The 13,670-nt window shown below is 40.3% G+C and overlaps 1 protein-coding gene across 4 annotated transcripts in view; it reads left to right on the forward strand.

Moving 5' to 3' along the window:
* The window catches only part of col12a1b (collagen, type XII, alpha 1b), a 76,646-nt gene that overhangs the window by 10,662 nt on the left and 52,314 nt on the right, over positions 1 to 13,670 (forward strand). For 3 of the 4 annotated variants that reach the window (XM_059512088.1, XM_059512086.1, XM_059512087.1), the window contains exons 13-15: positions 961 to 1,233; positions 11,198 to 11,467; positions 13,341 to 13,607. The exons of the other annotated variant lie outside the window; for it this stretch is intronic. In XM_059512088.1, the coding sequence (XP_059368071.1) occupies positions 961 to 1,233; positions 11,198 to 11,467; positions 13,341 to 13,607 (810 nt within the window). The remainder of the gene's footprint in view (positions 1 to 960; positions 1,234 to 11,197; positions 11,468 to 13,340; positions 13,608 to 13,670) is intronic. 4 annotated transcript variants of the gene reach the window in all.

Consider the following 13,670-nt stretch of genomic DNA (forward strand, 5'->3'; position numbering starts at 1 on the left):
TGTCCGTTTGAGGGCAGGATGCCATGAGATTATGAATTCCTTTTACTGGAATTTTCTCACAATTTTAAGTGAGAAAGTGCCAGTTCAGATATTTTTATTTTTTTTTACATTCATGCAAGTCTTGTAAAATGTTCTTGAATTGTTAGACTAGTAGTCACAGTTAGCTAGATTTGCATTTGTTTAAGAGGGAAGCCCATTCATTCTTGCATTTTAATTGGTTGTTTCCCACGCTTTTTTATATCAGACAAATGGTGTAAACTTATACAGTGATTGGTTGAGCAGCCAAACACCTTAAGTGAATGGAAAATTTGATTTGGACAAAAACTCTCTGAGAAGTTTCCCAGAATTTATTTCGTTGAGTTGGCGAAAAATATCTGTTTGGTTAGGCAAAACCTTGGGGTTTTTCATCAAGTCTGAGAGTAGTTAGTGTCTAAGCATGAGCCAGGTGCATGGTAATAGCTGCCTACAGCGATGCAGCTGCAGTCTGTCCACACTTATAATCTGCAAAAGACAAATCCCAAGTCATGACATACGACACCTGTGTTAAAATTAGTTTTATCTCTGCATTGTCTCTGTTTCAGTCAATAAATTAATTTCTAAATCTTTCTTCATCAGTTTCTTAGTTGTACCGCTTTCAAAGGACACAAAATTTGATCGCATTCATGTAATGATCATACGTGATATTTTTCACCTGGTGTATGATAAAACCACTTAAAAGCAACGTTAGACTTAGGCTGATGATACTCTGGGCAACTTTAGTAAATGTTGCTGTCAATGGGTAACCAAGTGAGACACAGAGCCCATGACCGATCTATAATATCCAAATATAAATTGAATTAAACCCATTCTCAATGGGAAAAGGCCCAAGAAACATTGCTCATGTATTCACAGCCTTACATTGAAGGAGGGAACATTGGGTTAACTTTGTTTTTAACTGCTTTCTCTTCTTATATCTGATAGAACGTGGCTCGCCGAGAGATCTGCTTGTTTCTGATGAGACTGTGTCGTCCATGAGGCTATCCTGGGCTGCTGCGACAGGAAGAGTCACTCAGTATCGCGTGTTCTACCAGCAAACAGAAGGTGATGAGATGAAGGAAGTGGCGGTTAAGGGGGACACCACAGTAGCCTTTCTAAAGAATCTCCAGCCAGGCACAGAGTACCAGCTGGCCGTGAGGGCACGCTACTCCTCTGGGTTAGGCGAGCCACTGCAAGGCAAAGGAACCACATTAGAAGGTACGGCTAAGAAACACACATTATGTTATCTTGAGGACATAGCCCATTTTGTGGGGTGGTGTGATGCAATGTTAAAAGCTCAGGGCTCGTAACTGGAAGGTTGCTGGTCCCAAACAAACGAGAGAGCAAAGGATCTCATGTGCATTGCTTTTCTTTTTGCCAAGCCCCCATTTATTTGCATTGGTGATCATTAGTAAATGATGCAATATGTTAGGATAAAATCAGGAACTTTACAGTTACTATTCCTTTAACCCCAATCTCCTGTATGCTACTTTGGATAAATGCATGTGCAAAATGACATTAGCACTAAGGCTTCTGAGTACCAGAGAATTTATCCCAGACATATCTCATTTCTTCCCAAGAAACATGATTGAATGTGGAATTGTAATTATATACTGTATTTTGTAAATGCAAAAGGCACCCATCGAACTCCCTTTGAGTGCAAGATTTGAGTACATTATTTTGGATCAGTTGACAAAGTGCAGCCTTGGAAAGACTAGGGGCATTTTAACATCCTCAGCCCCTGTCAGAAAGGATAAACAAATAGGTTGAACAGAGCTGAGCGATTATACTGCTCCTTCTTTCTTTCAGCCCAGATAAACAGCTCACAAGTCTTTTGGGGTTTCAGAGGACCAAATCTTAAACTACAGCAACATGGCTACAGTATCTGCAAATGAAATTACCAAGACAAAAGCTTGCCCAGGTTCTTAAATCACTGAATTCCGGTAATCTTATGTCACTGAACCTTCAGTGTCATATTTGAGGTCCAAAGATCAGAGCCCAGAAGTAGTTAAGTAATGGCTTTAAATGATGAAAAACTAAGGCAAAAAGCTTGCCTTAAAAAATAGTTTACCTAAAAATCTACATTTTGTCATCATTGAGCTTAAAAGAAGTACTCTGGGCTGTCAAGATCACTTTTTAATGAAAACATATAGTGACCAAATTTTTTTTTCTGAAGCTATAACTCAGCCTTGTGAACCTTGTATTGCTCAAATGAAATGATTAACACCTTTTCTTGATATCATTGCTCATATGTTTTTGTATTCACTGCCATTACTTTACCCTGCTGAGGGTCATAAATATAGCAGATGAGCAGAAAATCCATGTGACTGAAACAGATCAGCTTCTGAAGACTTGGGATATATTGCCTAAGTGGTGCTTTTTTGTCTTTTGTGGCAAGATTTATTAGTTTGTAAGAACACAAGGGTGTGAATGATGTCAGAACTTTTGGGTGAAAGATTCTTTAAATTAGAATAGCTTAGTTTGTTTTTGGTAGGATAGAGATTTGGCCTGGGTGGACCATGTTGTGGTTTGTGTCTTTTGTGGACCATGTTGTGGTTTGTGTAGGAGCTGGACTAAATGAAGCTCTTTAATGCAGATAGTTACGTAATGCAGGAACTACGTAGTTCTGGAACAAAGGCATATCAGACATGTCTGTTCCTTCCTTTGCATCCTCAAGAGGATATGCATGAGGAGGAGCATTAAAGATTTCCGTTCTGTCCCCAATCTAATGCAGGTGTGTGTTACTCTGGTCCAGTTTGTGACTTAGCGTGTCCATTTGTAGAGTAGAGAAGGTCTACAATCCCAGATTCTACGTACATTTTGCAATAATTCATGCTGTCTTAGCTAATCATTGACCTGTCTGTGTGCAGCGAGTCTTCAACAGGTTTATTCAATTACTTTTAAAAAGGATGATTTGCAGCAAATCGCTAAGAATACCTTGAGGCTTTCTGTTTAAAAAAGGGAAATGCTACGTGACGCTAAAATAGTTCCCATATTTCTTACTTAAATGTTTTTTCTGTTGTTTTAAAGCTACACTGACATGAAGAATTGTTACAGTATCTAACAGAAGTGAGTACACCCCATACATTTGTGTAAACATTTTATTATATCTTTTAACACTAAAGTTTTTAACACTGAAATTATGACACTATTACCTTCCATTTGAGGATGCCCCACAGATGCTCAACAGGGTTTAGGTCTGGAGACATGCTTGGCGAGTCCATCACCTTTACCCTCAGCTTCTTTAGCAAGGCAGTTGTCGTTTTGGAGGTTGGTTTGGGGTCGTTATCATGTTGGAATACTGCCCTGCGGGAGGGGATCATGCTCTGCTTCAGTAGGTCACAATACATGTTGGCATTCATGGTTCCCTCAATGAACTTTAGCTCCCCAGTGCCGGCAGCACTCATGCAGCCACAGACCATGACACTCCCACCACCTTGCTTAACTGTAGGCAAGACACACTTGTCTTTGTACTCCTCACCTGGTTGCCGCCACACACGCTTGACACCTTCTGAACCAAATAAGTTTATCTTGGTCTCATCAGACCAGTTGCCGTGATTTTGACAAGTAAGACATGTTCCTGGATCAACGTCTTTTGATAATCCTGGATCAACATTATTATCCCAAAATATACACTTAACCTATCCGTACCCCTAAACCTAACCCTACCCATAATTTATTCCTAAAATCAGTGGTAATGATAGCTGATTAACAATGGTGTAGAAGCACCTAACCCTGATTGTAAGCCTAAAAAAGATATTTCCTGAAAAGTTATATCTCAGTTCTGATTGGTTGATTGGAATGTTGTTCCAGGATCAACAAGTATGTTGATCCAGGAACATGTTGTATTTGGTGAAATCACGCTCACCCATCAGACCACTGGACATGGTTCCAGTAATCCATGTCCTTAGTCTGCTTGTCTTCAGCAATTAGTTTGTGGGCTTTCTTGTGCATCATCTTTAGAAGAGTCTTCCTTCTGGGATGACAGCTATGTAGACTGATATGATGCAGTGTGCTGTGTATGGTCTGAGAACTGACAGGCTGACACCCCACCCCTTCAACCTCTGGAGCACTCATACGTCTATTCCCAAACACAACCTTTGGATATGATGCTGAGCACGTCACCTTTATTTATATAGCGCTTTAAACAAAATACATTGCGTCAAAGCAACTGAACAACATCCATTAGGAAAACAGTGTGTCAATAATGCAAAATGATAGTTAAAGGAGCATTTCACCCGTGGGAACATTGATCTTCATTGAAAGTGGGTCATATATGTAGTCAAAATCTATTAAAACTTTCGAATTTGGTGCCTTTTTGACCGAGTTATTACAGAAAGTAACTTTAGGGCTCATTTGTATGGAAAACCACAACTCCCACAATGAAACACATTTGCACAGCTCCACAAGCCACTCCCACTAATCCAGAACACTGCTGTTAGGCTGTTAGGCGATATTGTCTACAAGACATTGAGGACACAGTTAGCGATGTATGGTATTTACGTGCCACAGTAGTAAACAATGCCACAGTAAGCTTTTTGTGCATTAAAAAAGGTACTGCACAAACAGTTTACAGTTGACGTTACGTAACTTATTAACCGGGAATCATTTCGTGATAATAATGCTTGAAGAAATTGTATACATTTCACGAAATGAATAATAAATTAAATTGAAACACTTATTTTACAGTTAGACGTCCATTTGTCCCTGCAGGCTTCGGCTGGCGTTTCCAGTTTACCTTCGGAATTCTGAAATATGTCTCCAGGACGCCTCTGTCCATATGCGGGGCGAAACTAGGATGGTTCACAACGCAAACATCCGTGTCCTTGTCTGCCTCAGACATTTCTTCGAGGAGAAATTGGCATCTTTCAAATTCTTTCAGCAGACGGACTCGAGCTCTGTGTCCGTAGGCGCACAACGAGAGCACAGGCACCACCAGTCCGCACCAGCTCGAGCACGCCCGGGCTCCTCGGACGCGACAGGCAGGTCTCCGGCCTCGGCTGCAGCCGCCGCCTCCTGTTCCTCCTCTGAGCTATATTGTGGCTCGTATAGATAGCCACGAACATCTGTTTCGAGCAACAGACTTTGAAAATCCTCTTCTTCCATATCATGAGTTGTTCCTCCAGCCATTCTCGTAAATCTGACTCCATAAGCGCTTGTTAGCTTAGCTACATAGCTTCCAAACAAGATGGCGGATTTTCATTTTCGTTTCTGTAAGTTTAGTCCCACCCACTGATCTGTAATAGGCCTGTAGGGTGAGTGGGTCCCACCCCCTGGAATAATAATAAGCTAGTGTCTGTAGTCTCTACACTTTTCAATGAATTTTGACTTCCTGCTTATTATGACGCAAAATGACGATTTTTACGTCATAATAAGCAGGAAGTAAAACAATTAAATCCTTATTTCTCCCATCTCAGGGAAAAACAAAGGAAAAATCCATGATCATTATAATATATGACTGGGTTTCTAACAATACAAAGCTAAATGCAAATGGGTGAAGTGATCCTTTAAAGGCAGTTCATCATTGAATTCAGTGATGTCATCTCTGTTCAGTTAAATAGTGTCTGTGCATTTATTTGCAATCAAGTCAACGATATCGCTGTAGATGAAGTGACCAACTAAGCAAGCCAGAGGCGACAGCGGCAAGGAAGCGAAACTCCATCGGTGACAGAATGGAGAAAAAAACCTTGGGAGAAACCAGGCTCAGTTGGGGGGCCATTTCTCCTCTGACCAGACGAAACCAGTAGTTCAATTCCAGGCTGCAGCAAAGTCAGATTGTGCAGAAGAATCATCTGTTTCCTGTCGTCCTCTTAGACAAGATCTTTACAGGGGATCTGTATCTGGGGCTCTAGTTGTCCCGGTCTCCGCTGTCTTTCAGGGCAGTAGAGGTCCTTTCTAGGTGCTGATCCACCATCTGGTCTGAATACGTACTGGATCCGGGTGACTGCAGTGACCCTCTGATCTGGATACAGACTGGATCTGGTGGCTACGGTGACCTCGGAATAAGAGAAAAACAGACAAATATTAGCGTAGATGCCATTCTTCTAATGATGTAGCAAGTACATGGGAAGTGTTCCCGGGTTCCGGTTTACCTAATTAATGCAGCCTAAAAATCCTTTAACGGATTTGGATATTAAAAGCATATTAGTATGTTATGTGTAAGCCAGGTTAAAGAGATGGGTCTTTAATCTAGATTTAAACTGCAAGAGTGTGTCTGCCTCCCGAACAATGTTAGGTATGTTATTCCAGAGTTTAGGCGCCAAATAGGAAAAGGATCTGCCGCCCGCAGTTGATTTTGATATTCTAGGTATTATCAAATTGAGTTTTGAGAACGTAGCGGACCAGCACTTTTAAATTTGCCAAGGTCAGGTGCTCTGGCTCCCGGTAAACATTTGACTATGGTGGCTGGTGTCTCTATATTCACATTCCGTACAATAGAATCACCAATAACTAGAGCACTTTCATGAGGTTTCTCAGTGGGTGCATCACTGAGTGGGGAGAACCTGTTCAATGTTTTGATCGGAACAGAAGAGCGGTGTTTTGACCCACGACTACGCTGCCTCACTGTCACCCAGTTGCCCTGCTGCAGGGGCTCTGTTGCCGGAACCGAACAATGTACAGGAATCCCTGATACATCCAAAGCCGTATCTAGAGCCCTAACATTCTTACTGTCCTCAATTAAAGTTTGGATGCGTGTCTCTAATTCTGAAATCTTCTCTGTCAGCCTAACTATTTCCCTGCATTTATCACATGTGAATCCCTCATCTGCGACAGAGTTAGATAAACTGTACATGTGGCAAGAGGTGCAAATAACAATAGCAGGAGAAGCCATTACTCACCGTGCTTGATGAAATATTCTTACTGCTGTTGTTTGATGAACTTGTGTAAAACTGGAGCGAGAGAAAGAGGAGAAAAGAAAACGGCGATAGGTTCGAATGAAAACGCTAATGACAAGCTAACGAGTGCTAACGCTTTGCATGTGTACTGCACTCACGGATATAATAAAAAGTGAACGATCAAAATTAATCTGATAAGATTGATCGATAATATCAGAAATATGGTGTGAATTAAGTTATATTTTATCACTTTAAAAAACAGAGAGTGATAGTAAGATAAAGATTCAAGATTCAAGAGTGCACGTGCACTCAGCTTCTTTGGTCAACCATGGCAAGGCCTGTTCTGAGTGTAACCTGCCCTGTTAAACCTCTGTATGGTCTTGGCCACCGTGCTGCAGCTCAGTTTCAGGGTCTTGGCAATCTTCTTATGGACTATGCCTTAGTGACTTTATGTAGAGCAACAATTCTTTATTTCAGATCCTCAGAGAGTTCTTTGCCATGAGATTCTTTGTCCATGTTGACCTTCCAGTGACCAGTATGAGAGAGTGAGAGCGATAACACCAAATTTAACATACCCGCTCCCCATTCACACCTGAGACCTTGTAACACTAACGAGCCACAAGATTTTGACATTTTCACTTATGCTGGGTACGCACCAAAAGATAATCAGGCCGATTTTGGGCCGATTTCCCCCCTTCCGACAATCCTAGCTATGTCCCGATTATCTTGATTGTTCTACAGATTATCTTATCAGATTGTCCCTTTGTGTGAGGTGTGTTAAAAGTATCCAAACCTGATCGGAAGAACGTCGGAGCCGCCCCAATCGCAAAACGTAAATAATCAACATGTTTAATATCTATGATCAGAAATCCTGATGTGTTGGGGGAACCCCGAGGACAAACGTGCGCACGCTCTGGAGATTATCACGTGAAACGAAACAATATCCAATCAGAAAGCGAGATGATGGAAGATGGAAGCAGTCATAGTGCAGCACAAAGTGAAATTAATGTGGACAGCAGAGATAGAGGATCAGCTTATTGATTTGTGGCAACAGCACGAATGTTTATACAACGTGTCATGTATAAAATCATTCCAAACACTATCATTGCAATTTCTTCCTGCATATTATCCACCATGCTTTTTCTGAAGTCTAGCGAGATTTTGCGAGATTTCCTGTGTTCACAGTCGAGACTCTGGTTGAAAATCTGCTCGTGTGTGGTGTGCTGTCTTTGTCACATCATGGCACACCACACACTAAAGGTGTACTCACTTCTGTGAGATACTGTATAAAATCAGTGTTTAAAGGGATTTGCAACCCACTGTAGTTCTACAGTTACCTTTTAAACAAAAAACATACAGTTTATGCGAGATAATTGGTCGTATGCAAAGTGACAGTCTTGTATCTGCTGAATCTGTTGCTCTAAAAATGTGTGTCTATGACGTAGCTGAGTGAAAACCGTGAAAGTGAAATCAGCTGTTTTTTTCACCATCTTACAGAAGATTGAAAAAGGAATCAAAAGGGTTTCCATCTGCATATAAACAAAGGAGAATCAGGAGATGTGAGGAGTTATCATAATGTAAACTCAAAGGGGCGCACATGTGGAACACATTACCTGCCTTGTACTTTAGATGAGATGATTTCCAGAGGGGTCTTATTTGTATTATATTCTCGTTATAGTAGCACCTGGCCAATCGAAGCGAGACAGATTACATAGCAGAATATTATAGTGTTACATACAGATATTCATTTAAAATAAAGACTCAATCAGCTAGATACAAACGGGCCAAAAAGTGACTTTGTACTCCAGTACCGGGGTATCCTCAGAGGAGGATTGTCCTTCCTGTTTGCCATCTGTCAGAGTGCCTAATGCGTTCAAGCTGGCCTCGCTGTCCGGTCCGTGACCCCCGGAGATGTACGTAAAGCACAGATGAAGGGGACAATCGAAAGTTCTCCCACCACCTGTGATTGACATGAGGTTAAACTTCAAAAACACTGCAGAAAATTTACTGCATGTGTATGGTCTGTCTCGGTTTTGGATTTCGGAGAAGCACAGGATGCCAGATTGGCTTTTTGAATGGAATTGCATCTTTAAATGGATATAAAAGATCATTTGAATTTCAAGGCTCTTTTAAAGGCAGAGTCAAATAAAATCCTGCTGTCGGGCTGCAGAGAAAATGCATATGAATGTTACATGTTGAGCAAAGATGTTAGAAGACACATAGTTCAACGAGATGCACTTTTTCCAATTTGTGAAAATTGTTAGGACTTATATTCATGTCAGGCAAGGATGAGACCGAACAGGAGTGGGGGAAAAGACAAGGATAGAAAGATGTAGAATGATTGGGGATTTAGGAAGGTATCAGACATCTGAGATGGGTAGTTTATGGTGGTTTTGTCGGGATTTGCCTTGTTTTGGAAAAAAGCAGGTTGGCAAGCATTCCCGAAAAATATATTAAAAAAATAAAATAAAATAAATAAAATAAAAATTTCTTTCATTGTAAAAAAAAACAAAAAACTGTTCTCAATTGACCTATCGGTAAGCCCCTCCCCTCGAACGCAGATGAGCCAATGACAGCCAAGTATCAGTTGCGCGGGGAACGGAATTCGGACATTTGTTCAAAATGTTCATTTTATGGTTGGCATACTCTAATTAAGTTACAGTTTTGATCTGCTCAAGCAAAACTTTAATGTCATCTTGTGCTTCAGCAAGGTATATCTGGCTAAAACTATCTATTGTTAGAGTTAGTGAGTCCATGCTAACGTACAAACCTAAATAGCAAATTGCTCTCACATCATGTACAGTGTAGGCCAAAAACACATAAACGGCCCAATTTCAGCGCCTCTCCATATGAAACTGTTTAAATGTACAATACATTAATTTAATCCTACACTGCAGTACATGAACAGTATTGATCCAGGATGTTGTGATTGTGATCGTAATGACCGTAATATAAGGGCTTCTCCTGTTTGCATTGTGATCTGTTTTTCTAAATATTCTATCCCTCCATTGCATATTTAAGTCCCACTTGAATGCTCTACGACGAGAGGTGGTCCTTCTGTGTCCAAAATTGATCAAAAACATCTTGGGACAAGGTTTTTATTTTGACAGCTGTTATTGCAAGACTGTAGCAACTCTGTTTGGCCGAGTGAGCAACAATAATTAAGGGGGCGGGGCTTTCCGATAAGTCAATTATAAATATTATAATATATAGACCCTCATGTCATTTCCAAACCTGCATGAGTTTCAAGGAGATTAAGGACTTTCAAGCTCCAAAACAAGGTTATTATAGTTAACTAAAACTAATACCATAAAAAATTTTGTTTCTTAAAATAAAATAAATATTTACTGCAATACCATTTATTATCATTTAAACTATAACCTTGACAGCCAAAGCCTCATTTTTAATTTAAATTTACTTTAACTTGATAAATAACTAAATGAAACTAAAACTGAAACTGAAATAAAAATGAATTAAAACTGTATAGACATTAAATAGTATAATAATTTTAATATTTAAAAAAACTATAATTAATAAAAATGACAGAAGCACAGAACAATATTACTAAAATGTTCATTAAAATTAAAATGGTTAATACAAGAATAATAGCATTCAAAATGACTATAATATAAAAAACTAATATAATATAAATAATATAAAAAATAATATAAATAATATAAAAAAACTATAATATTATGTAATGTTTAGAGTATTTATAGTATTAATCATTTCACTATATTCAATTAAAAGTATTAAACCAAAATGTTTCCAGGAACAAGATTTAAAGTGGCTCCATTAGTCTATCTTCAATCTGTCCTTACATCACTAGAAATGCCTGGTGATCATACTGTCTATCTGATGGTACATCAGTCTCCCTGAGACACTGTCACATCATTTAAGTAAAAGTATTTCATAATGTGATGTAAATTATGTGAAGAAGTATGCAACGAGGAGCCTGTCTTAAAATCCTTAAGTAGAGTGCATTTGAGACTCTGTGGTGGGTTTTGTGATGTGTGCGTGTGTGTGTTGACTTTAGACTTTATGACCGGCTGTTAAGTGTAGTTTCACCTGAATGAATTAGTGCTTATTGCAGTCCTGACACACCTGCACCATTGACACCAGAGAGACATCATGAGAAATGGTCCATCTGCTTCTAGAAATATATCGGATTATGGCCCAGGGTGATTCTGCTGAAATACAGCTTTTTTTTCTTGTTTAAATATCTTTTTCTGAGAGTAAGACTTTCAGCTTTGATCCTGAGCTTTCCCTACACCACACCACCCAGTTTCTAATATTTCTACCCATAATTGCAATATATTAAAGGTAATTTTGTGTGCTGCATGCAGAGGTGGGCTCACCGAGAGACTTGATAACAAGTGATGTGAAGGACACCAGCTTCATGGTATCATGGACAGCCGCTCCAGGAAGAGTGAGGCAGTATCGTGTTCGCTGGAGGTCTCTGTTCTCCGAAGAGTCTGGGGAGAAGACGGTGTCCGGGGATGTGACCAGCACGCTGTTGGAGAACCTCACCACTGAAACACGCTACCAGGTGTCTGTGTTAGCGTCGTATGACAGAGGCGATGGAGAACCACTTGTGGGAGTGGAGACCACTGATGGTACGTAAATCTGTTTTAGCTGTTATTGTAGTAACCTCATGTTTTCTAAATCAGGAGTTTGTGAAGAACTGCTTGAGTATGTAAGTTGATGAATTAATTAAATGATAAAATTAGGGTTGGGCAAGTTAACTCGTGATTATCGCCAATAATGAGTTGATTGAGTTGATTAATGCCAATAATTTTTTTTTTATTATTATTATCACTGGCGCAGAATACACATACAGACAAATCATGGGTCACAGGAGGGATCGATGCTCCTGATCAAATTATTAAGGCTAAGCATCAGCATTCACAAACCACTGTCCACTGTTATTTTTAACAGAAAAGAATGCCTCAAGCTCGTAAACATGAATTCATAAATGGGAAATAAGAAGTTTACAGTAGTACGTGAAAACAGCAGAGAAGCGCTCTCGCTCAACACAGTGGAGTGCATTGTTTTGTTAACTTTGTGATTTATTATTTTGAGTTGTATGGGACACGGTAACACATGGCCCTCTCAAAATATATTGCTTTACACATCTATTGCTTCTGCTGCTCAGAAATATTCATGCAATCATTCAGCACGGATCAGAAGATCTGCACTCCGGCGCGGTTATCACTCACACTCACTGATCTGGCCCACCTCTTCAGAGACTGCTAAATGGAGCGATCACACTAGTCAAAAAAAAACAAGGCTTTTGGGGTTAAGATTGCCTAGTGTGAGCACACCCTAATTATTTTCCTGCATCCCCCACACGTGAGTCTCTACCTGCACATCAAGTGTTGTCCTGCGTCGCACTGCTTTGATAGGTCCCGTGATCGTGCAGCAATAAAATGGATAAAATTATCAAGTAGTCATTAGATAGTCACAAAAAGGGATCACTGTTCTTAATTATTCTTCAGTGGTTCAGTCTTCAAGAGCTATTTGTCACTGTACAGGGCTCTTGATTTGCTACATGGTTCTTTGAAATTAAAAAGGTCCTTGATGTTGAGGTTCTTCGGATCAACATTGGCTCATGAGTACGTACTGTTGATGGTTTTCTGAAGAAGCATGGTACCTACAAAGGTTGTTCTGTGGTATTGTAGAAACTTAAAATGGTTCTCAAATGACTGTAAAACTCATTTTGGAAGATGAAATGAATCATTTGGGATGACTGGCTCATTGAAGGAAGCTGAAGGTTAGGTTGGGTTAGGTTAAATTAGGGTTATAGTTATCTTTAAATCTAGCAAACATTTTCCAGGAAAGAAAAATGTTTCTTAGGGTAAGACAGACGTGACAGGACATGCACGCCTGTGCCTCACACTTAACCATCTAAAGTGCATCAGTCAACAACTGCAATCTGTGGTACTCGAGGGAAAGAAAGGAATGGAAAAGGATGAGAAACCTTTGAATCTTAGCTAGTTGAAAAATTATTTAATGTTAGCGTGACTACTCCAAGTTGCGGTTTTGCGCTTGGCGCAGAATCTTGGCGAGTACGATGAGTTTTGAGTTTCTGTGCAGTAGTCACTTGCCTCCGGGTGGAAAAAGTGAGCTGATCGCAGCAAGGGTGCAGTGAATATAGCCACTGCGGGAAAGAGCAGTTTTAAAGGGTTGCATGTGTGCAGGGCAGCCCATAATACGAGCCGTATGTCGACCGGGATGCTGGCTGAAGCGTGGATACGTTTTCTCTACCCAACTCAAATCGTACAAACTCATGAAATATGACACTAGTGTGGGGATCGAGAGAGTATTGGAAGAAGGAAAACTTTTGCTTCCTTTTGGCTTGCTTGTGGTTTCGCGTTAACCTCTGACCATCCCTGCTTGTCTGTTTTCATTTCACTTGTCAGTTTTTGATAAATCCAGGCCTGTCTAGTAGAATTTTAGTCAGATGTTCTTATTTTTATCTGTTTGTAGCATCTGCGTCTGCCAAGGCTTTACTGGTGTCTGATGAAACCGAACGCACCATGCGCGTGACATGGAAAGCCGCTCCAGGCCCCGTGGTCAGTTACAGACTCACGTTTGTTCCTGAAGACGGCGGTAAAGAGATGACGATGAAGATCCCTGCTAATGTCACCAGCACCATGCTAAGAAAACTGCAGCCCCTGACCACCTACAACATCAAAGTGCATCCCATTTACAAACGAGGAGAAGGAAAAGCAAGGCAAGGAGTAGGAACCACACGTACGTTGGCCAATAATTCAAAGCCCATTAGTCACAGATATGTGCAGACACAGGCACACATCA

Source organism: Carassius carassius, chromosome 27 (assembly GCF_963082965.1).
Source record: "Carassius carassius chromosome 27, fCarCar2.1, whole genome shotgun sequence".
Classification (NCBI taxonomy): domain Eukaryota; kingdom Metazoa; phylum Chordata; class Actinopteri; order Cypriniformes; family Cyprinidae; genus Carassius; species Carassius carassius.